The sequence below is a fragment of the Mauremys reevesii genome, linkage group 6 (genome assembly GCF_016161935.1).
Source record: "Mauremys reevesii isolate NIE-2019 linkage group 6, ASM1616193v1, whole genome shotgun sequence".
NCBI classification, from domain to species: domain Eukaryota; kingdom Metazoa; phylum Chordata; order Testudines; family Geoemydidae; genus Mauremys; species Mauremys reevesii.
The window spans coordinates 88,602,114-88,627,020 of record NC_052628.1 but is presented as its reverse complement, the minus strand read 5'-3'; the positions used below and the strand labels follow the sequence as shown (position 1 = coordinate 88,627,020).

At 38.7% G+C, this 24,907-nt stretch overlaps 1 protein-coding gene across 3 annotated transcripts in view; it reads right to left on the bottom strand.

The window, feature by feature from the left end:
- Window positions 1–1,063: 1,063 nt before the first annotated feature.
- The window catches only part of PUM3 (pumilio RNA binding family member 3), a 41,114-nt gene continuing 17,270 nt past the window's right edge, over window positions 1,064–24,907 (bottom strand). For all 3 annotated transcript variants that reach the window (XM_039544273.1, XM_039544274.1, XM_039544275.1), the window contains 8 exons: window positions 23,710–23,808; window positions 22,083–22,136; window positions 16,195–16,275; window positions 12,109–12,251; window positions 10,681–10,903; window positions 8,729–8,816; window positions 6,398–6,488; window positions 1,064–1,331 (listed from right to left, as the gene is read on the bottom strand). In XM_039544273.1, the coding sequence (XP_039400207.1) occupies window positions 1,202–1,331; window positions 6,398–6,488; window positions 8,729–8,816; window positions 10,681–10,903; window positions 12,109–12,251; window positions 16,195–16,275; window positions 22,083–22,136; window positions 23,710–23,808 (909 nt within the window). In that variant the 3' untranslated portion in view covers window positions 1,064–1,201. The remainder of the gene's footprint in view (window positions 1,332–6,397; window positions 6,489–8,728; window positions 8,817–10,680; window positions 10,904–12,108; window positions 12,252–16,194; window positions 16,276–22,082; window positions 22,137–23,709; window positions 23,809–24,907) is intronic.

Here is a 24,907-nt window from a genome sequence, read left to right as displayed (position 1 = left end):
AAAAAAAAACCTGTCACAATGCAAATCTTAACCCTGAGTTTCCTCATTTTGGGGAGATTAAAACCTCAACAGTATTGCACTAACTATGGGCCCAGTGCTGCTCTCAGAAAAGTAAGTTACCATATTCCACAAATTTACTAGGAGCATGGATGGGCTCAAACACTAGGGCTTGGATCCTGCATGCCTTACTCTCAATGACTTCACTGAGACTGCTCACGAGAGCAAGTGCTCAAATACTAGCCAAGGATATATCCTATAAGGAAATGAATTAATCCTGTGCCAGATGTGATTACCCTGTGTTTTATGTCATATTTCTACATTCTGCTGTGCCAAAAGATTATATGCCTGTTGTGGTTGGCAGCACTGTACCTTTCTATTTTCTCAAGGCTAGTTAAAATTCATCAGCCAACAGTAATTGTAAGTAAATTAAATGTGTTCATTAAATTCATTTTTGTTTCCACTAAAAGGAGGAGACAAACAGAAAATTCCATTTGCTGAATACCTCAAATGTTAAGCTAAAAAAGCCTATGCTTAGTGGAGGAGTGAAGAAAAAGCATCTTGCTGGTAAGAAATCTGCATAACCCATTACAAATAACTATTGACCCCTTTCAGATCTATTTGAAAAGCCAAAGCAATTTTTGAGAACTACTATCAGGAGCTCTCTAACTGTGCGTGTCACATCCATCTCTGTTCAACAGGACAGGGCGGGATTTTGTTTTTGGTTTGTTTTTTTTTAAACAAGGCCAGCCAGATGGAGAAGATCATTATTAAGAACAGATGGATTTGTCCAGTAAATAAGAATATCTCCAGAAGAGATGTTTCAGTTTATACAGTAATTAGGTGATCACTTTTAAAAGAAGTAAATATAATTATTAGCAGTATAAATAGATTTTATACAAGATAATGGGAAAAACAAGCAGAGATTTAAATTTTTAGCTAGATGTTCAGATGTCTTTATAAGCTGTTATTAGTTTGCCGGAGCTTAAAATCCCCTGATGATGGATTCAGTGTCATTCAGGTTCTGAAACTAGAGACAACTGGATTTATGAGCAGAACAGCCAAATCATTTTAGAAACAGTTTAATTTACAAATACACTTTTACAAAGGATATTACAAAAATAATCAAACACTGTGCAAAACGTCCACTGACTTGTATTTGGTTACAATGACAGGAAACTGGTCTTTCTGAAACTCATTTAAATTAGGAAGTTAACGTCTCTAGCAGAGCCTCTATTCCTTTTACATTTTTATTGCATTTCAATTGCGGAATGAGGCTTTTTAGTCCTCCTTTGACTTTATTTGCCACTTCTTGATCTGTGCTTCGGAGAAGGCTACAAGAAAGGGGGAGAAAACATTATATTTCAAAGGTCAACTTTTAGGTCAAACAAAAATAATGTCGGACAGTACAAATAAAATCAGTAACTATTTAAAAAGAAACCCACTTCCGGCCAGGTACTGATTTTCTCTCTCTCACAAAGAGAGAGAGACACAAAAATATGGAAGCGATTCCACCAGGCAAACACAGCAAATGATGGCATAGCTCTATAGCGGATCTAGTTATCTCTACTTGATGCTCTGGGATTCCTATACTTCAGGACCATAGAACTTTACATGGTTTATTTTTATTCTGTTACTCTGGAAAGCCAGCTTCCTTGCTGAAAAGTAGCATTATTTCAGCAGTGATAAGGATGTATAACTAATAGGAATAGGATGAAAGAAAACATTTAGGATGATCATCAGGAAAAAAGCTTCCCAGCAGTGAGGTTAGTCTACAGAACTTCTTCACCTAGGTAAGCAGCAGTAGGATGCCCTGTTGCTTAGGACTTTACACTATGAGGAACAAGCATCCATTGGCGGGGAGATGGCCTGAATGACAACGGATCTTTAACATCTCCAACTTCTATGGTTTTTACCATGAACTTGCGATTAGCCAACTATAACCTCTTGTTAATTTGTTAGATTCTTACCAAGGATAAATAGACCAAGCTGCATGGAATGTGAAAAGAGGAATTAATAAAGCTTGTTTATATACAAATCTGTCTTCTCCCTATGACCTAAAATCCCGCTGAGGCTGATAGTACAAGAGGCAGGAAGCCATGCCACATCCAATAAAGAGCAGGTCTATTTTCAGTTACACTATTCTGAGATGTAATTATTTGACTATGGACTTATAAGTCCTACTGGGAATTTCTGTTAAGCTTTTAGTTATAACTAGAAGTTCTCTTACAATCTAAGGAGGAGCTTTGTTTCTTTAAAAAAAAAACCAACACAGAGATAGGCCATATGAATATGACCTATCTACAAGCACCACAAACTAGTAAGGAGCAAGAGAAGCAGGATACTGACAAAACATGCCAAGTATGTAGAAAATTAACACATTCTATAGGGTGAATAGCAAGGAGAAACTGGTATGGTTTACCTTTGGGACAAAGAGCATATTACAATGTAATCCACTCTGGACTGCTTCTTATAAGTTTCTAATTACAAATTTTATTTATCAACTGTTTATATGAGCCAAGTTTTGTATAGCAGTTTGCAAGCTTTTTGAATTAACACACTGAAAAGGAATTTCTGGTCCCCATATTGTTTAAAGAGAATAATTGCTGAATATTTGCAATTATGTACTCCAAAGGGGCAAAATATATGTTGTCTTCTTTGACTCATAAGACCTCTTACTGGCATAAAAAGCTATGTGTTTTGTCTATACAATATACAGGAATTCTAAAAGCTATGCCTTTTATTCTTGCCATCATTTGTTGATACACATTTTTTTCCATGAACTCTCAATACTGGATGTAATCCTTACGGCCAGGTTATAGGCATTCAAATACCATGGCGATGGTAGAAGTATAAGAACAATATCACTCATGTAGTGGTTCCATATCATTTTAATTCTGAGCGAGTTGCCGATAGGAAGTTGCACTCTATGTGCACAAGTGAACTGGATTCTGATCTTACACTAGCTAAACACTCATATAGCTCCATTTACACTTCAAGAGAGCTACGCCTAATTTACACCAGGAGACCTCTGATTCTCCATTATAAAATCCAGTTCATCAAGAGTGACAAAAATATCGGAAGTGTTCAGCACATGCTATGGTGATTAACAGAATGCACATCTGACCCACAAAATAGGGCAGCAATTTAAGCTTCTATAAATATCAAAACCAAGACCTTCAAGTGAATTGGATTGGTAAAGCAGAGATTTAGATAGGCATATGAATAGATGCTTCTATAAACCAACAAAAAATGAAGAAAAATCAACTTCTACAGGCAGAAAGGCACTTTTAAAACAGGAACAAATAGAAATCCTATAAAATCCTACAGCCATTTGGGCTCCCTTACTGGCAAAAGAAGAAATTGACAGAAATATCAGGGGCATCTTTTATATGTACATCTTTGTTTTGCTTTTTGTATTTCTATAACATTTTAAATATTTTATATAAAAAAATGTGCAGTCATTACCTGTATCTGATTAAGGTACTTTTTGAACTCAACAGTGCTGTATAATTTAGGCAGCATCTTTAGTCTAAAAGCATGCAATTAAGCATGGATAAGATTAATTGTTGCATATTACGGAAGTTAAATGAATGCCACACAAAATGGCAGGAAAAAAGCAGCTTGTCAAGTTGCTCTGAGCATCCTACAATAACAACAACAACAACAAAAGTATGAAGAGCTAATAAAAACCTGAAAGTTGTAATTTATTAATTAACAAACAAATGTGAAGCACTTAAAAGAATTCCTATCTACAAGGATTAATTTGTGATGAAAGCTAGAAATTCTAGTACAAGAGGAAACTACATACTTATAACCAGTGTGTATGTGTCCCCCTCTCCTTTGGGGAGGGGTCAGATTTTAGTATTGCTGAAAGATGTTGGATTGGCAATCTTGGAAAATGAATTCCTCTCTGTAGCCACAGAGCAGCAGTAATCCAGGCTTCCCAAACAACCTTCCTCAATCATGACCCAAATTACCAGCTCTTGGGGTAGGTAAGGTCTCCATTCACATTCTGTCCTTGATCTCTCCACTGAGATTGCTACCAAGCACGTCACAGTTAGCACTAACTGTTGTGAGGTTTGAGGGGTGGACGCTTGTCTACTAGGAAATTAACCAAAACTACAAACTGTTAGGACACCAATCAATGTTTCAATCACTATTGACCTGAACTGGTAACCCAGCAATTAAAAGGTCCCATATCCATTACAAATTCTGTGATTTATCCAGTTTCTCTTAACACTAGTGACAAGGCCTGGTAATTTTCCAGAGAAGTCAGAGAAGGAAATGTGTCAGTCTACAAATTATTAAATCAAAGTCAATTATGTATATTTTGATGGAACACACGTACAGTCATATGATTTTAGACACAGTACCTATAAAAGGGTTGCGGGGGCCCTGCAGCTCCCAGATATCCAGCCCCTTGCCATTTTCTCATGGATATTTTTAGTAAAAGTCAGGGACAGGTCACGGGCTTCCATGAATTTTTCTTTATTGCCCGTGACCTGTCCGTGACTTTTACTAAAAATATCCATGAGAAAATCTTAGCCTTAATCATTAAAATGTGAAGGGTGAAGATAGACATTAATTTCTTGAACGCTCTAATGTGTAGGATCAAAATAATTCAATAGAGGGTACATATATAAAGAAAACTGCCAATGGCACCAAGGATGAGTTAATCTTTTAAACAAATCTCAAAGCCCTAAGTTAAGGACAAATGTTAAGTAACAACATACTGTCAATGTACAAATCATTCTACACAAATCCTACTGAATATCTGTGTGCAGGATTAGGGAATTTAAAGGAATTAAATGTGCTCATCTAACATTAGGGGTCTGTTTATAAAAGCTAAGGAAAAAAAGATGTGAAAACTCTCTTTGTAAGTCAAACAATTTTATCACAATGCAGAGTTTACTAAATTTGTTTGTACGCAAATAGTATGTTACACTATCAATTCCTATCAACAGCAACCCTACTGAAGTTTGCAAAACAGAATTAACACTGAACTTGGATCACAATAAATTACATTTTCATCACTTAAACCATTTCTAATTATCTACAGAATCAGTCTGAGCAAACTATCCTTACCCTACAGCAATAGGAATTAGAGTTGTAAAGCAAAGAGACAAGAGATTCAACCAAAAGATTTTATTTTTTTTAAATTTACAAAGGATATGTTGTCTACTTACGAGTTACTAGGTGTGTTTGACTCAGTTCTGTCAGATACTTATGAATTAGGTAATTTTGTTATCTCTGCTGAACTGAAGGCTTTGAAACTTCACAGATTAGATGTTTAGGGTTTATTAAGACAACAATTTCCAGATTTCCCTGATGTCACACTGAAAGTTTCTATTACAAAGTGAAACTGACACCTATTTACTAACTGCCAACAAATGTATTAATAAGCAAAGTAGGATGCTTGGTGTGATAGTCTCATCCTGGGGAGGTGAGAAAGACAGTGACCTTTGTAGCTCATGACTTTATTACAGAGAGCAGGTTGGCACATAATATACCTCTGCATGGCTTACTCTAAGAACCACCACCCCTCCAGCCCAGGAAGTACAAGATAAACATATCTCCAATACCACAGGAAAGGCCTTGAGAGACAGCCTGTATAACAGATAAACTGAATAACATTTTACAGAAGATGCCCGAATACCTGTTTGCTACCTTTGAATACAGGTACATACAAGAACAAAACATATTTAGTATATACTGGCATATTGTTTCAGATTTTCATACATGTGGTAGGGACACTGGTGGGCACAGTGTTATAAATAAATATGTTTTTCAGCCTCTAGAAGGCTTTTTCAGCACAAAGCTATTTCACAGCAGTACCAAAGCCTGAGCTCAGGGAAATAATAGGTTTGGTCTGTGCTTGCATGTGCCAAGTGTTATTCTCTACAGAAGATGTGGGCAACCTGTGGGCTGCACACAGCCCATCAGGGTAATTGGCAGGCCGCGAGACAGTGTTTACATTGACCATCCGCAGGCACGGCTGCCCACAGCTCCCAGTGGCCATGGCTCACCGTTCCTGGCCAATGGGAGCTGCGGGAAGCAGTGCAGACCACGGAGACGTGCTGGTCGCCACTTCCCACAGTTCTCATTGACTGGGAAGGCAAACTGCGGCCACTGGGAGCTGTGGGTCCCTGTGCCTGCGGATGGTCAATATAAACACTGTCTCACAGCCTGCCAGTGGATTACCCTGATGGGCCGCGTGCAGCATGCGGGATGCAGGTTGCCCACCACTGCTCTACAGCCTGCTTGTAAACACCACAATTAAAAGCAAGTACATAAGTGCGTGAAAACTACCTTATTTTGGCTGAAAACTTGAATGGCATTCTCTGTATAAGAATTAAACAATGGTACCCAATTAGAAGCAGACACGTGTCTTACATACCAACATAGAATCATGGCACCTCGATTTACTTCTGCCCAGGACTTCATATTCTTAAGGCTGACACATTCCACCAACGTTCTTGCAAAACATCCTATTAGAGGGGAAAAAAGAGCAAGGCGAAATGACGCAACGTGGCCTATTCAAAAGTCCTCTGTAACAGTGATTTAATCAAACATTTTAATCCACTCTATATTTAGAAGCTCTTGCTTACTCTCCAAATAATTGACTATTCAATACAGTCAATACCTTTGCAAACATAAGATTAATTCTAAACAATGTGTAGAACTAATTAGACAACAGCAACACTGAATTGTATGAAAACTCACTGGTATAAAGGCAGACACACATTTGCTTCTTTCTACTATTTAACTGTTTAACAGAGTACCAAAAGGTATTCATGTTTAAAAGTATGTTTCTACACTGAAAAGGAACTTGGTAAAGGATGCCTTGCTAGTGAAAAGATCTGCTTCTTGGGTGCATTCAATCATCGTCACTTACTTACATGACCAAAACAAGCCCATCAAGTTTTGCATCTGTTATCCCTGCTATCAGCATGGCTAAGAGTAAGAAGGTTCTATCCCTTCTCATGCATCGCCAACAGAATTATTTAAATTTATTCCAATTATGGGCCTTCATGCCTCTGTTCAATCCCACTGAAGCAATAGTTTACACACGTGTCCCCGAGGGCACAACTGGTCCTGCAGAACCATTGCTACTGGTGATGTGTAAGAAGGGAAGAGCGCAGTGTGACTTTCAGATCCCAAAGCTGAGTTTGCACAAGTGGCCTTTAGAAAAACATTTAACTTGTAAAATTATCAAATTTGATCTTGAAACTGAGAAACTATAAACACTGAATTCCATTTTAAAGTCACTTTACAGAGTAGAACTGCACATTAAGGACTGATCAACTACCAATTATCTAAATTAGGCTGGTAAATAAAAAGATATTCAGACAAAATTCCCCCTTTTGAATGTGACAAAAAGTTCTAATATGGAATTAAAACTGTGCCAACCCAAACTCTGGCAGGGAAGAGTAGATATCAGAACTATAGCATGACCCCAAAAATAAAAAAATAAAAAGTATTAAACATAGACCAATATAATTAATGCACAAAAAAAGCCTAGTAACGTCCACTCCATATCCACCTGAACTCCTATCTCAGCTTTTATATCAGCATTAGAAGCAGGCATCTGGTAAAAACTGTGAACCCATACTAATAGGGATTTCTATATATTGCCTTTGGAAAAAAATTGTAGCAGGGATTCAACGAAGTTGCATGAAAATTGTCGCAAATAAGACAATTAAACATTGCAAAAAAAATTTGAGCTGTCAGTAGGACAACTGTTTCACAGCAACTTTTGAAATTTGTTTTAGTTCTGCATTGGTTTGCAGACTGGAAACCTGAGAGCTTGTGTGCATATTTTTTCGCTCAATCCTTCCGTAGGAAAATGTAGTCAAAACCAATACATTTCCACCTGTTCCATGAAGTAACATATTTCCTCAAAAATATTCCAACTAGCTCTAATAAAAAACAGGCACACTACATAATCTGTTTTCCAAAGTTGCATTTGAAATACCTAGTGGTGCCAGCCTCACCGTAAAAAAAAATAAGAATACATACAAGTTTTGCAAAAAAAGATATCTTTCTACCATCTTAGTAAAATTAATCTTAGGCTAGGTTGAAAAAAATCCACAGGGTGCTAGATTTTGTTGCTCTGTAACAAAAAGCTGAATTAATTTTTTAAAGATTACATTCCGGATGACAACATCTGTGCCATAAAAATAGCAGAGATGTCCTATATTTGAAGTGAAATTTTATAATGAAAGTGGTAATCCAGCAGCAGTAACTAGTAATTACAGGTCTGCTTAGCTGGTGATCACAATATTCATAAACTGGAATAAAACATCAAATCTTCTAATCAGAAAGATGCCATCTTCAATCTTGTCTACGTTTTTAAATGCTAGATACCTTTAACATGCTAAAATTTATTAAATAAAATGGCAAAGGAATAGAATACACTCTTGATACCAGCAAAGCACATTTGGGATCTTATGTTTCTAAAAAAAAAGAGGTCAACCTGCTCTGATGGAAAAAGTGAGCTTAGCTTCCATCACTTCACTCATACAGCATCTCACAACTGCACAGAGACAAAATACTTTTTATGAACATCTAAAGTACATGTAAACCATTTATTGCCTATTCGCCACCTTTTAAATATTCTGATATATCTAAAAATTTACACAACAATCTTTTGTTTGAACTTACAAAATGAGTTTAATTATGCTGAAAGCTGACAGATGGTCTATTAAAGATGAATTTCCCAGCCTACCTTCTCTTCCATTCTCTCTCATTTTTTCATCTTGCTCTATTAACCATTTCAGAACCAGATGGCCTGCTGGATGCTCTGCGATGTGAAGCTTTAAACAAATCAATGATTAACTGTTAGATTCAGGAGTCTTTCACACATGTATTGGTGTGTTTATACTTGAAACGCAAAGTACATTGTCAGATGATTTTATAAAAAACATTCCAACTTGCTCTCCCCCCCCCCAACACATCATATTGTGCTATTTGATCATTATTAACGATGAGCAAATATCAAAACAGATGAGGATGCAAGTGTTTGGATGCTTATTCAAACATTAACTTATGGAGGTGCAACCCATTCCTCATTTCAGACTCTCAGTGCACAGACCACATCCTCTGCTCCTCACTAGCCAACCCTTTCCCCTGGCCCGCAAACACACCTTCAGCTTCCCATTAACACATAAGTGTAGTTTCCTGGTCTAGCTGCCTCTATGCAAGTCTGTGGCTCTTCCAAATTTTCACCAGCTGACATGCACTGAAGAATGGCTTACATGGAAATCCAGAGCTTGTTGAATAAGAGGTCCATGTGGAATCTAGCACAGACTGGTCATAAAATGGTGGCAATGGGGGTCATGTGCAAAGAGAAGGATATCAGAGATATGGGCTGTGAGAGAAATCAACTAGAAAAGGTAAGTCAGTGAGGTGCTTTCGTGGCAGTCTGGACATCACAGGGCAAGGAACACTGGTGGGCCTGAACTTTTATAAGTTGGTTCTATTTCAGCTTGGAACAGACAGGAGGTTTAAAACAGCTCTTATTTGATAAAGAACTATATTTCACTTCCATCCCTAAACATTAAACCAACTTGCTGTCTCCATCTTCAACAGAAGCTTGCAAGTGATCTAGTATCTCACAGCTCATATGCACAGAATCATAGACATGTACAGCTGGAAGGGCCATCAAGAAGAGCTCCCCTAGTCCAGCTCCCTGTGCTGAGCCATTCAATGTGTATGCGAAAACATGGGAAGATAGAAGGGTGGTTTTTGATGGGGTACCATGAATACATGAACAACATGCAGCTTTTCATCTCAAATCTGAACAATGAAGTACCTTTGCTTTCCCAAAATCAGGCTAACTTGGGGAACAGGGTGAGAGCAATTTGACAAACGTCATTCAAGTAAGACAGAGGGAATCAGGACTGTAAATGCTTGCCCAATCACACAGTATGGTGAGGATGACATTTGCATTGTGACTGAAGGGTCTATTGAGAGGGTTGCGTGTTGTGACTGAGGGGTTTATCAATAAAGCTTGTAATCTTGGGATACTTTTAGATTCCAGCTCTTCCTGGGGTCCCACAGGATTGTGGACACCACACATGAGTGTCTGAAGGCACAATCTGACTTTAGCTTACTGATGAAGTTAGCAATATTACAATAAACTGCTATAGGAATCCAATCGTCTTTCCTTGTCAGAAAGTTAAGAAGTTGGATCTTGGTGCCCCTTTCCTGTGTGCAGTGTGTGCTTATTTAGTAGCACACACCCATTGAACTGCCTCACATAAAGATAATAGCTTCATTGTGAGCAGCAATTCTTTATAGTCTCATTTAACTGCTACCACTACAACTCTGGAGAGATTCTGTATAATATACATTTCTGCTACCCACAAAAAGTGTAAATCCACTGTCATAGAAAGACTTTTTACACACTAGTCTGGCAGATTCAAGACCACAAAAACTAAGTACCCAATTCAGAGAGACAAATGAAATGCTTAGTTAAGCCATCATTATTTCCAATGCATAAGACATGGCCAGAAAATGCAGCAGAAAGTGCAGATTCCCATTATCAGGGAACGTTTCAGAGTGCAGCCAGTAAAGCATATGTTAGGTAACTGTAGTAAATCTTATTTAAATGATTCAATGAAAACAAATTCACAGCAATATCTCTACTGCTTGCCCTGGGTTAGATGCATTACCTACCTGCCCATCTTTACCACCTGGAACCAGCTCCTCTGCTGCCAAACTAGCAATTGCATTCATGGCAGGCTGGACATCACCAAGAGCAGATCCTAAAATATCAGCCACCAAGATGCATGTAGTTTTGTCCATCACCACTTCTTGGGCATGTTCTTGCAGATAACCTAGCAAGGCTGGGGAAATGGCTTCTAAAAGTTCGCAACGGCGGACATCTGAATCTTTTTTACTGGTGAAATAATATACACAATATGGTGGTCTAATTATTGCAGAAAACTTGTTTTGTATAAAAGATCAAGTAAAAATAAATTCAATCCATGTTTGCTATTTAGACAGATGATGTCCTCATTAAAAGGTCAAATTAAAACACAGTCCCTTTTCTGTATTCCACAGCAAATCAGGTTTAATACGGTCTTTGGACAACCATCAGAGGTTTTAAAAATAGCCAGAATGAGAAAAGTGTCCAATCAGGTGACACTACAGTCTTTAACTTCAAGATGATTGCCAATGTGCCATACACACCAATTCCACCCTTTCATTTTAATTCTTATTTGTCCTGCCATTATCAACTCAAAGCTCTGACAGAGATTGTGTAAGGAAAACTGTTCACAGATCCTTTTGAAATTGCCATCTCTTCAGTATTTAACATGCATCAGTATCAGTTAAACTAGCAGAATGCGAAAATAAATATCCGTCAAAATCCCACAGTTTATCTTGGGCCTGCCAGACTGGTTTATTATGGTCTCAGATAAGGCATCACATAAAGAAAGGCTGCTTATGCACGAAGGAAAAATATAGATAAGTGACCAATGCATTAATTATTCAAGAAAAACTCAGTTCAGTTTTTTAAACAATTATCTAAATTAGACCATATGGGGGGCTGAATTAGAACTAAAATATTCCATTTTTACTGCTAGATTTCAAGTTTACTCTTGTACAACTTAGAGCCCCAATAATGGATGTCCTCCTCCCCCCCCCCACAAAAAAAAGCCTTTAAATCTGTTTTGAGACTTAAACAAGTTTAGCAATGGGTAAAATCTGTCCTCTCCTTCTCACAGTTGAAATACTGTTGCAACCCAAATACAGTCATTATGTGCATATATTAGGTATATATCTACGCAGAAATCACATCACAACTGTTACCATTTCTGTCAGATAGCTGACACATTTATTTGATTTTGGTGTTTTGATTTGTATGTGGGTTTATAGACTGAGACGAAATAAAATGTTACAGAAACGGCAAAATATTAACTCTCAGCAAAATTAATGACATTTGGAAACCAAGAATTGTGGTAACTGATCTCCATAAAGAAACTGTCACTGCCATTAAACCAAAAAACCAAAAACAATGACTAAGTGTCCTGTTCAAAAAGCTGGAATAGGGAAAATGTGTGTGGACTGTTTCAGCCTGCCAGTTATGCATTTCTTAGTTACCTGTAAGCATTTCCATCTCCCTGTTGCAGAATTTTGACGATTTCTGGTAAGAAATGTGCAGGATCCCTTGGACTTAGCAAGTACAACAGGACCTTCCGTCCATATTTGTTGTTTATAATATTGGGCAAAGAACCACTGATCTCCTGTAAACATACACAAACATCAATAACACACGGCTGTAAGAATACTTTTCAGCAACAAGCCTAGGCTGAATATTTTCAGATTGAAAGCTGGGGAAAAGGGAGATGGGTGCCATAATTTATAGTTACATAATCCAATTCAAAACCCTAAGCAGTGGGTTTGTCTATGTATAGTGCTGAATGAGATCAAGTTTTGATATTCAGTTTTTGTTTGTAAAATGCTCTGATATCCTTGGATGGAAGATACAACAGAAGTACAAATTATTATTTGCATTACCATAGTGTTCAGACATCCTGAAATCAGGGCCCCATTATGTGAGGTTCTGTACATACACATAGTAAGAGACAGACTTCATCCCAAAGAAGTTACATCCCAACAGACAAAAGGTGGAAGGGAACATATTATCACAGCACCCAGGTATAGCCAACACTGCATGGGTAATCAGGTGTGATTATCAACTAATTGTACATCTGTGCAGCAGCCAGCACGCAGAGGACAGTTGAGGATGGGGAAGAAGACAAAAAAGTTATCCTGAATTCAGCTAGGCAGAGAACATCCAGCAGCAATAATTAATTGTAAGTAACAAAGTAAGCCACACTTCTGCTGGGAGGATAACCATTATCACTTGTAGTTTACTGAAGCATTAGCAACAAATATAGCAGGCATTTCCTAGGGATTAATGGCTGGCTAGGAAAAATCATTACGTAAACAAGAATGCTGGTGCCCAATGCTCATGTGTCCTTAGAGGAATGTCAAAAAAACCTCATTGATATGCCAGGATTTTTTGTTTTGTTTTGCTTTGCTTATTGAAGAGTGCCTCACTGAAGAAGTATCTATTACCAGCAGTACGTCTTCTGTGTGCTCATGTTCTGTTCTTTCTGCTTTGTGTGTACCCTTTTTTTTTTAAGTTAGCAATATGATTTTGCCTTCTAAGTGCCGGACACTGCTGGAGAATTAATACCCTGTACGTTAGCTAAAGAATTTTCAAAAACTGTTACAGCAGACTTATGGTAAATATTAATGCACATTTCAGTTATATTTTCTGAAACAAAAGGGATGGTGTTATGGAGCTCTGGGCAATTTTAGTATATTTTACAGTCCATACTGTTTGTAAGTAACCCTTCTTTTCTTTTAAAATCCCTTAAAATCCCTTGTTTCCACCAAGGAAATCCTTCCAACAACAGCTGGTAAAAGATGAAGTGAACAATTGAACCAGTACCTCTTCATCTTTTGTCTCCCAAAAAACATGCTAATAAAGATTATGCTGGGGGTGGTGGTGCAGGGGGAGGGACTGGGCAGAAGACAGCAAGGCTCTTGTTATTACATAAAAATATGAAGAAAATGCACAAAAATCAGGTAAAATTTTATTTAGTGGAAAAATGTGGACATTTTACACACATTGTTTTAGGATATCCAAAGTATTAATCTGGCACTGGATTAGTTAATGTGCTTTTCATTTCTGTAGTCTTCACACTTCTGGCCTTATCCAGAGAAAGAAAAAGGTTGAGAACCCTTGCTCTAGGGGGTAAATATGACAAATAAGACACCGGGAAGCTCAATAGACTATACTGAAAATTTGTGAGAGAAAGTATGGACTTTGGGGGTAATAAGTTTTCAGTTGATTTCCTGTGGAATTCTTAGGGAGAATTAAAGCAAATTCCCCAACTCGAGTTATGCAAAAAAACAGTCTTTTGAAGCTATGCACTGAGGAGAGGGTCATTGCCAGCTGACTATTACAGAAGGCCAAGATCAGTAAAGAAACAGCTGATCTGCCCAGTCTCTGTTCTGGAGCTAAGAGAGATGAACTTGTATCCAAAGGGGAAAAGCCAGTTGTGGGTTTTGAAGAACTGAAACCTACCAGAGGCCAGGGTTGGAGTTTGGGGTGACCTCTGGTAAGCTTTTTCACGTGCGAGTAGGTTCCTTTATTGTTTTTATGTTTTCTCTGTAATGCTTCTACCTTAGGAATAAATGTATTTGCTTAGAAGGAGCTGTGAGGTAACCTATACTTGTGGGCAATACACTGGTCATAGCTCTCAGAGAGAAAGCAAACCACAGGCACTGGCCTTTTCAGGCAGGCTGGCTAGCTGGGGATATCATAATGTAAGGCAGGGAGCTGTGCAGCATCCGGTCAGGAGGAGTACAACACGCATCACCACCCAACTGAGGTGATAAGTGGGAACTAAAAGCATAAAGTTGGTTGCCATTGGTGGGCCAGGGAGCAGGAATACAGGTGCACTTGCCCTGAAACTGTAATATTCTTTTGCCAATTTTAAATTTGACTTTTACATGTCAAACCTCATTGCCTACTCTCTGGTATATAGTGCCAACTCTCTAATAGCCATTGGTCTTCATTTTTAATCAGAAGAGCTGAATTAGTCCTAACTGATAATCTGACATTTCTATTTCCTTCTTTTCTTACTTTGTTCAGCTAGTTTAACCTACTTAATCGATACTTCAAATCTCGTGGGCATTATCTCGGATTAGCAGTTTGATCACCTGAACCAAAAATCTTTGAATTTTTTTTGTTAAAAACAAAAAACAAAAAAAACCACCACAACAATAAATCTCCCCACACCTATACCTTTCCCAGGCATTTGGCCAGGTTTCTTCAACTTCTTTTGGCAGTTTAATACAAATCTCTTTCACTTTGAGAAATCCGAACTTAACGTTATTTTTCAATTTGCACTACATTTCTACCAAAGACAATCTTCATTACAATAGAATGTTGCGTAGTCAGAAACTACAGCAGGGGTGGGCAAACTTTTTGGCCCAAGGGCCACATCTGGGTGGGGAAATTGCATGCAGGGCCATGAATGTAGGGCTGGGGCAGGGGGATGGGGTGTGGGATGGAGTGTCGTGTGCAGGAAGGGGCTCAGGGCAAGAGGCTGGGGTGGAGGAGGGGTTCAGGGTTACGAGGGGGCTCAGGGCAGGAGGGCTGTGGCAGGGAGCTCAGGGCAGTGGTTCAGGGTGCAGGGTAGCAGGAGGGGTTTTGGGTGTGGGCTCCGCTTACCTGGAACGGCTCTGTGGTGGCAGCGGTGCTGCTAAGGCAGACTCTCTGCCTGCCCTGGCCGCGCCACTCCCAGAAGTGGCTGGCACCATGTCCCTGCGGCCCCTAGAGTGGGGGTGGGTAGAGGGGGAGAAAGAGTGCTCTGCACACTGCCCTGGGTTCCACACCCAAAGCTCCCATTGGCCACGATTCCCCGTTCCCAGCCAATAGGAGCTTTGGGTGTGGAACCCACAGGTGAGGGCAGCATGCGGAGCCCTCTGCCCCTACTCGTCCCCCAGGGGCCGCAGGGACGTGATGCCGGCCACTTCCAGGAGCGGCGCGGCACCACGGGGTGGCAATCCCGCGGGCCAGATCCAAAGCCCTGAGGGGCCGGATCCGGCCCACGAGCTGTAGTCTGCCCACCCCTGAACAACATAGTGCTCAGGTGTGATCCTTAGATGGGTCAAATGAAATATCTGTTCTACGAGTCTTCTAGCACTGAAGAAACTTAGTTGAACTAGTGAGAGTTCTCCAAGTTGTCTATTACTTCCAGTCTATTTTGAAGAATTTCAGTTAAGAGAAAGTCCAGAATTTTGTAAAGTCAATAAATGAAATAAAGTTCAATATACTTTAAATTTCTAGTACAACTAGTCCCTAGCTAGGTCAACAGAAGTACAAAGTAGGGTTTCCAGTAGATTTTAGAACTAGTATGAAGACTGTAGTAAAGGGGATATAAATTACATAAACATTCAAACCTTCATCAAGGTCTCCTCATGCTAAGAAAAATCATAATAGTTACTGTATGCATTGAAATGAAGACAGAGAGAGAACTCAAGACAAACAATAGTTTGAAAACCTGGCTAGAAGTCATATATTAGTATCCTAAGTATGAATGACCTCTTTTGTTAATTGCACTGGTAACATTTAATAGAATATTTTAGGAAAATTCAACTACTTACAGATATGATTAACTGTTTCATGAGCTTGGTATCATCAATGCAATCAAACGCTGCCAGCAAGACCAAGTGAGAGAATTCACCCTGTAAGTGCAAGGCATCAAGAAGGTTTAGAGACATGCAATGCTGCCCTACATACATATCATTTCCTAAATGTTAGCTGTGATGAAAACTTGCCCAAATTGTGAAAAACTACACTAAGATCTGATGAATGATTTCCTCTAATATGAATGGCTGAAGTTGTCCTACAACATACAATTATTTTCTGGAGGCAACGTTTGTAATAAAAGCATCTTGTTTAAAACAAAATTGATAAAAATCGGAGCTGTCTCTATAAACTGATGAATTTCCCTGTCTAGACAGCTGTGCAGCATGCTGCACTTTCAATAATTGCCAACTGGATTCTATGAATACGCATCCATGTGAGGACAAAGATTTGCTTTACAGAATAAAAAGTAAAATCTTATTTCTCCAGTAGCTTTACCTTACAGTCAACATCTCTCACCAGATTTCTGGAGAGCAACTCTCAGTGAAATCCAAACCTACAGGATAAGGGCAAGATCCAACTCCCATAGATGTCAATGAGATACTTTCCACCAACTTTCCTAAGAGCACAACCAGAAGGTCTTGACACAGTTCTTAACTCTTAGCTACCTGTTGTCTCTCTCAAAGTGATTCATACTATAGATTTTTTTCTATTTAACAAAACAGGAGCTGATATACTGAAACAGACCAACAAGTCATTTCCATTAGTGGCCAAAGCTGGATGCTTCAAATAAAAGCTATTATTCCAATAATTCTCCAAACTGAACAATATGATACTGTGGAAGAAGGCAGATGGAGAAGGAAAGATTTCTTCATGGTTCCAGATGGCAGCTAGCTTTTGCTTTGAAGCATGTGTCATAATAGCTAGTGAAAAAGAGCAGCAAACAGGGGTGTTCTAAGAAGATGATCTTCAGGTGAAGCCGGTGTGACTACATGACCGTTGGGCTAAGTTTGTTATCTGTTCGTTTGCTTGCTGTGTGCCTGCTTGAATTAAGCTTATAGTGTGGTCTGTTTGGGGGACCATGTGCTGAGCTTAATGGCCTGGTAGGCAAGGCTGAGAGTATTTTAACGAGACTTTGATCCCTAGTCCCTTTAGGATCCATTAACCAGCGGGCAGGGCTACTTGGGGAGAACAGGGGTTTAAAAAGCCAGTTCCTAAGTGACCAGAGGAGCTAGTGAACAGGAGCAGCAAACCTGGGAATTTTGCAAGGGAGTGTGAGAGCCAGACACACCTAACATTCTCTAAACTTAGGCCACACACACAACCCCAACAAAAAAGAGGCAACCTGTGGAACTTGTTGCCAGGGGATGTTGCGAAGGCCAAAACTATAACTGGGTTCAATAAAGAATTGGATAAGTGTTTAATAAAGATTCAGATAAAGTCATGGATGAAAGGTCCATCCATGGCTACTAGCCAAGATGGTCAGGGATTCAACCCCATGTTCTGGGTGTCCCTAAGCTCTGACTGTGAGATGCTGAGATTGCACGAGAAGGGATGGATCATGTGATAATTGCTCTGTTTTGCTTGTTACCTCTGAAGCATCTGGCAGTGGCCACTGTTGGAAGACAGGATACTGGGCTAGATGTATAATAATTCTATTCCTTAAAGAAGAGGCAACCAAGATTCCCTGCAATATGAGGATGTACCACTGTAGCTTTGGTATCCTTCCCTACTTCCTTCTTAATACAGTTCATCTTATTTTCCCTTTAGAATGCTACTGGGCACTGTGGAAACAGACATCTTCAATTATTTATTCACGATACCTAGATATGTTTCCTGAGACGTTACAGTCCAATTCCAAGTCTTTTTTTCTTGTTTTAGTGAGATAGAAAACTTATGTATAAACAAAAAAATGTATTTGTTGTTTTTTTTTGTCTGTATTATTGCTAGAAATTGTCTGTAAAATAGGTATTGCTTGCTGATTTTTTTTTACCAGTTGAGAGAGTGTCCAGGACCCTGTGTCCTATGGCCTCTCTCCCTCCATGGTAATACTGGAGAAATATAAAGTATTTGATTTTGCTGCATCCAACAAAAAGTGAGAACTGAGTTTTGCTGCCTGGGTCTAGGTGTGTGAACCATCTTCCTCCCCCTCCTTGTGAGTCTCTCCTGTGTGAGGTGGAAAAATGGTAAGGGACAGTCTAAATATTCTAAAATTTAAAATGATGGAATCTGTATACGTTGAAAATTCATTAAAACAATGCCCATAGAAAGGTACTTCAAATCTAATAAGATCATATATCTCAGTGGGAGCTTATTCACAAAGAAAAACCTAGCCCTAAAGAAGTTGTTTTGTTTGTCTCAAGCGATGAATTAGGCGGACTATAGCTAGTTCTCTAAGTAAAACTGCAGCAGCCCCAACTGGTTGTAAAAAAAAAAAAAAAAAAAAAAAAAAAAGCAGTAAGTTAAAAAAAACTGAGATTGCATTTAAAAGCTAACGGTTCAGTGAGATCCAACAGTTTACAGGCTGAGAATCTCTGAGCAGGAATCTCCAGGGAGATTCAGGGTGGGAGGAACAGCCATCAAAGAGATCAGCCATGTGTTGGATGCTGGGGACAAGCTGTATACATAGATAATCTCTATCCATCTCTATTTATTTTCTCTCTGAACAATACACAGACATGCCAGTCTGGTGATGTATAAGTATTAAAGTGGCTGCTTGGGGTAGGCATATTTTTTTTTCCGAGATGTGTGGGAGCATTCAACACTCTCCATTGTTGTTTTATTATTTTAATGAAGTTTGATTATATCTGTCAGTTTGATCACCTGACATGAGGATAAATTAATAATAATAATTTATCACAATTTGGTGAGCAATTGCATTTACACCATCTATCTCTTCTTTTTTTGTTGTGTTAGTTTTTGTTTTTTTTTGGTGGTACTGGGTTTGTTTTGTGTTAAGAATATGATTATAGGTGAGCTCTAATAGAATAAGGAAACACTATTTGGTTTTGGTGCACTATTTAGCTTTGGCTCTTTTTTTTTTTAACGGTTACTGATTTTTTTCTGCTGTGTCATTTGGGCGTTAGGTGTGGGACCTCTTTTTTGATAATCAAAAGAACATTAAATTAAGCTGCCAGCTACACATTCAATATACTATGATTTATCAGCAGTCATTATTATGTTCTGTGTTCTGTGTGTTGTTTTGTGGTGTTTTAAAAAAAATTGTTGTGTTTAATATTTTCATGAGATGTGTTGCATTATACTACTTGTTGTACTTGTTTAGAGTAACTTAGAGTGGTTACATCAGAAAAAAAAAAAAATGTGATATCTAATACATTTTTTTTTTTTAAGAAAAAGAAACTACATTGGCCAAATCTTCTAATTTGAGAATTGTTGTTAAAAAATTATACTGACAGTCTCTTTGGAAGCAAGGACATGAACAGTTAAGTACAGACTTAGCCAGAGGGCTGGGCTGGGGATGGTGGGATGGACTAGAAGTTATATTTATTAGTTATATTAAGTGAGTTCAAAGTGGGTGTTGCTTGTCCTGGCTGTTCTTTCCAAAGTTCTGTATTATTTTATTTTTTAGTGAGGCATACAATACACACAATGAATGATAATACTACTGTGTAACGTATGTGTTTATTTATGTTCATGGGTGAAAAAAAGGTGTAAGAAAAAAAAAAAAAGTTTTTTGTGTAGGTTAAATGAAAAAAAAAAAGCCAAGTAGAGAATGGCTAACATGCGCTGGCCCCAGACCAATTGGAAGCTTTTCCCAGGGCAGCAGGTGTCAGACTGTTGTGACATTTTTTTTAAAGATTTTTTTGTGCGTTTTGCCATCCTGTAGGTGTATATCAAGTGTGTGGGAATTTTTTTTTACTGACAGATTGTAAAGGAGTTATATGCAACTCACTGCCCTCACCACCCAGAATGGCCTCACATAAAAGATCCTCAGCGAAAGACTGCTCTGGGCTCCATGCTGGGCCCCCCAGTCAGTCCTGCTGACTACACACTGCTGTGAAAGTGCCACAAACTGCTGCTTTGGACCACAGGATTCACTGCAAAAAAGACCCTCCACATCAGAAGAATTTTCCTATTGATGATTAGCCTGTACTTCAAAAAGCTCCCTTGAAGACTGAGAGACCCTGTGCCTTTAGACTTTTCTAGAAAAGAGCACACATTACAGGGGGTGATATGTGCTGAAAACCTCCTGTAGGATGCTAAACCTCTAAACCTTTTTTGGAAAAAAGAAGAACACACACACTCCCACTGACATTGCCAAAGTCCAGGAATCCTGACTGAAAAGGACACTGAGAACTGACCCTGGTGAAGAAACAGAACTTTTGCTTGGGACTGTGGACTTAATTGGATTTTGGGGTTTTTTTTTATTTCTACAGGCTCTGTGTTCTCTGGATAAATATCACTGTGTATATGTATCCCCCTCCTATTTTTTTTTACACATTGCCCTTATCCAGTTTTTTACATACCCAGATTGCTCACAAGGGGCTACCATTAGATTAGCACAACAAGCTGTGTGTGAAGACATACTTGGACACTTTCTGGATGGAAGTGTGGACATTCACAGTGTCCTTCCAAGCATATGGACCGGTTAGGTCCATGGGGAGGATGCCTGTGGGACTAATTGTTTTTTCGAGACATCTGGGGAAATAGAGACCACCTGGTCTCTCAACTGATTTCTAGACAGTACCCTGGAATGACACCTGACATTTTGCTTTGTTACCAAAGGTTCAAAGAATTCTGAATTGCAAGGGCAATTCCCCATTTTTAGAATGTATATCAAGCTGGAAGAGAATGCCTTCATACAGCTTATAGAGTGTTTACTTTATGTACTGATGTTTTGTGCTTTGTGTTTGATTGTACACAACCCATTTATATTATATTATTATTATATTATTATTATTTGTAGTGTTGTTAGTTATTATATTATATATTTGTTGTTGTTGTGTAAATATAATAAAGAATAGCAATACCTTTTCATGTCGTGCTGATCATGCATTGTCACCTGAGGAAGCAAGAAGCAAGAAAGATAAGAATTGTGTGTGTGAAAGTTGTTGACCTTACATGTGCAGTGCTGCAGTGCAGTTTTCTTTTCTTTTTAAGATAAAAGGAAATTAAAAATGTAAAAAATGTTTTGTTTTTTTTTTTTACTGTTATTATTATTGCTAGAAATGTAAAAAAAAGGTATAAAGTTTGCTGTGTTTGTTTTGTTTGTGAGAGACCTGTCCAGGACCCTGTGTCCTATGGCACTCTCTCCCTCCATGGTAATTACTGGAGAAATAATAAAGTATTTGATTTTGCTGCATCCAAACAAAAAGTGAGAACTGAGTTTTTCTTCGACACCATCAATGTGCCCGCTTAATCAAATAGACACTCCTGTTTGAAGTTTTTTTAACCTTTCATTGTGGTGATACTTACAATTACTATAACATAAAGAAACCGAGAAAAATGATCTTTCCCCCCATTTCTTTACTTTGTGACAGTACGACGTGTAAAATCAGTATCAATCTGAGCTTCCCATTTTGTTTCTGAGTATTTCACACAGTAACAAGGAAGAGAAAAATATTTTGAAAAAAAATTAGAAAGATAACAGATGTACAGCATCTGCACAAGGTGCAGGAAACACAGCATACTGGGTACTTGTAAGATATTTTACTAGCACGAAATACAACCCCAGTTAGTGAGTTTTTAATTCTTGCAAGGCTCTTTCCACAAAAATGTATATTAACATTTGATACAGTTAAGCATCAGTATTTTAAGTCTAAGTTTACTATCAAGACTGCAGTTTCACATTTTGTTCTAACTTCAGAGTAAATTCAAATTCATATTTTGTAAATTGGGAAAATGCTTCAGTGACTACTTCAATATAAGGTTTATAAACACTCACAGTAGCTATTTTTTCAACATATGTCTTCATGGTTTTCATAATGATTTTTCTGTCCTATCCAAAGAAGAGGGAGAAACATTAGTAAGCCTTTGTCAACAATTTAATAACTAAGTTGCTATTTGTAGCTTCTTTATATGAATTTAATTTCAGCTCATTTCTTAAAAAGAAGAAATTACTATTATAAGCATTACTTTTCCAACTGAGACTGTGAAATGTAAGACCCAAATTCTGTGGCAAGATTTGGCACAGTAGAGAAACCCTGGGGCCTTCTGCAAGATTGGGCTGGCTTGGGGGAGAACTGAGAAAGAGCAGCTGTTATCAAATTTAATATATTTTAAAGGTAAAGGCTGTTTGCCTAATGGACATCCCCTAGCTGCTGATTTCCTGCTGTGTGCAGGAGGTGGTCAGTCTGCCAACCCCACCCATGCCCAGACAATCAGTTCATTGTGGCACAACTCCTACAGAAAACAAGAGGGAACTTTTATCTCACATACCTCAACTCCTCCTCTAGGGCAGACATCTGCTCAGCAAGACTCCTAAACTATGCATCAGCAGGGGCTCTGTTCTCAAGAGGCTTCACTAGGAGTATATCCTCCAAAAGACTTCCTCTCCGGCCTTCATTTTTGGCCCTTCAGACACTGCTCTGTCCCTTTTTATCATTCTACTTAAGGGCCATGCCCTATCAAGGTAGGTAGACTTAAATTACAAGTTCATTAAAAAAAAAATACATGTAACTATTTCTTTTCACGTACGGTATGTCTACGTAGCAGCTGGGAGCATGCTTTCCAGCACGGATAGTGCACTCAGCCTTGGCAGCATCTCAGGCTAACCATCCAAGTATGTACCTGGGTGGTCGAGTGGGCTTGTACTTGGGCAGCTAGCCGGAGCCAGTGCAGCTACACTGCTATTTTAGTGCACTAACTCAAGCAGAGCTAGTGTATGTCCATTTACCTGTGCTGGAAAGCACACTCCCCGCTTCGATGTAGACATATCCTTACGTGGAAGGGTCCATGTAGTTTCTGAAAGTGCTCCTGACACCCTTAACACCTAAAGCAGAGTGGGTAACTGCTATCCCTTACATGGCTTGACATAGCATCAACTCATGAAGGAGAAACCCTAAACACAAGTTTTGGCAAACAGAGAAGCCTTTAAATTTATTTATAATTTTAAGTTTTTAAAGTTTTTACATTCTGAAGTTAAAAATGTTCTACATTATGAGCTTCTTTACCATTCTTTCCCCATCTCCAAATTTCTTCCAGCTACAGGAAATCTAAGGGATAGATACTGAGGAAATTGTAACACATTCAAAAAGTTAAAAGCACTATCTGGTGGCCTCCATAATTTTTTTTTTTAAAAGGAGTTTTTCCATTGTAAAAAATTATGTGTGGCCATTTCCACCCTCAAATACAGAGATTATATTTGCTAATAGGTCAGGGCCATGGTTTGGTGCATTTTCATGCATGCCCTGACAAAGTAATCTATACAGGGTAATTGCATTAGTGCAAAGATCACTGGAAAAAGCAATACAAACAGTCTGAGCCTCAAACAAAATCAAAGTTTCCAATGACAGCAGAGCCAACTAGGAACCTATTGCATAGGGGTGAGTAGGCTAAAGTGCATACTGTACCTTGGGTGTACCATGCCATAAAGCATGCATGGCTACTCGGGCTCCGTCATGTGTATGTGCCAGGTAGATTACTGCTTCTCTGATTGCTTCAATCATTTCCTGAGGAAGAAAAGATAACTGGGGGATTATTTTTTGACAAGAGTCTTAGAGAAAAGATACATATTTTACCTGTAACCCTCTGAAGAGTATCACTGCGCCTAAATCCACACTCTTGTATTGTGCCGGCCTATGCAATTGGCATCAAAAGGGTCCTAAAGCCATAGAAATGTCTTTGACCTACTCTACACATAAAAGTAAAAAGTTGACCTAGTTACATCGCTCAAGGCTGTGAAAAATTTTGAGCCCTGTGCAACATAGTTCATTCGACTTACCCCCACCATAGATGAAGGTAGGCTGACAGAAGAATTCTTCCATCAACCTAGTTACCATTTCTTGGAGATGGTTTACCTACATCAATGGAAAAAACATTTCCATCAACATAGGAAGCATCTGCACTACAGTGGCATTGCTGAAGCCCCGTAGCTGTGTCAATGCAGCGTAGACATATGCTTAGACTTCCCCTCTCAAAACTGTAATCACAAGCATGGTGACTGGGAAAGAGTTACTGTGTTAGAACCTCTGTAGGTTCTTAAGTCAAGAGTCTAAACATCCTGATATAGCCTGTGAAAGAAATTTCGAAGGAAGGATGGGCAGGTGGGCAAGCAGCCATTTACATAGTATGGCCCTGCTCCTGCACCAATAAAGTCTTTGCCACAGACTCCAGAGTGTAAAATCAAGACCTATTGTCACTTTCAGAGAACCAGCACTGCAAGTAAGTTACCTTTGGACAGACTGTTAAAGAATCACTGCACATTTTCAAAAAGACATATTCGTTGCAGTTATTATGGGAACTGTTTTTCAGTTATTGCAAAATGTATTGTGAAGTCTCATTAAAAACATTTGTTGTACACAATGGGACAAAATATTCTTTTATTGTGAGAATGCATAGTAACCATGAAACTACTAGAGAGACAAGGTGGGAAAGGTAATATTTTTTTTTTTTTTGGACCAACTTCTGTGGCTGAGACAGACAAGCTTTTGAGCTACCCAGAACTCTTCTTCAGGTAGAAGAGCTCGGTGTAGCTCGAAAGTGTGTCTCTTTCACCTGCAGAAGTTGGTCCATTAAAAGATATTACCTCCCCCACCTTGTCTCTATAAT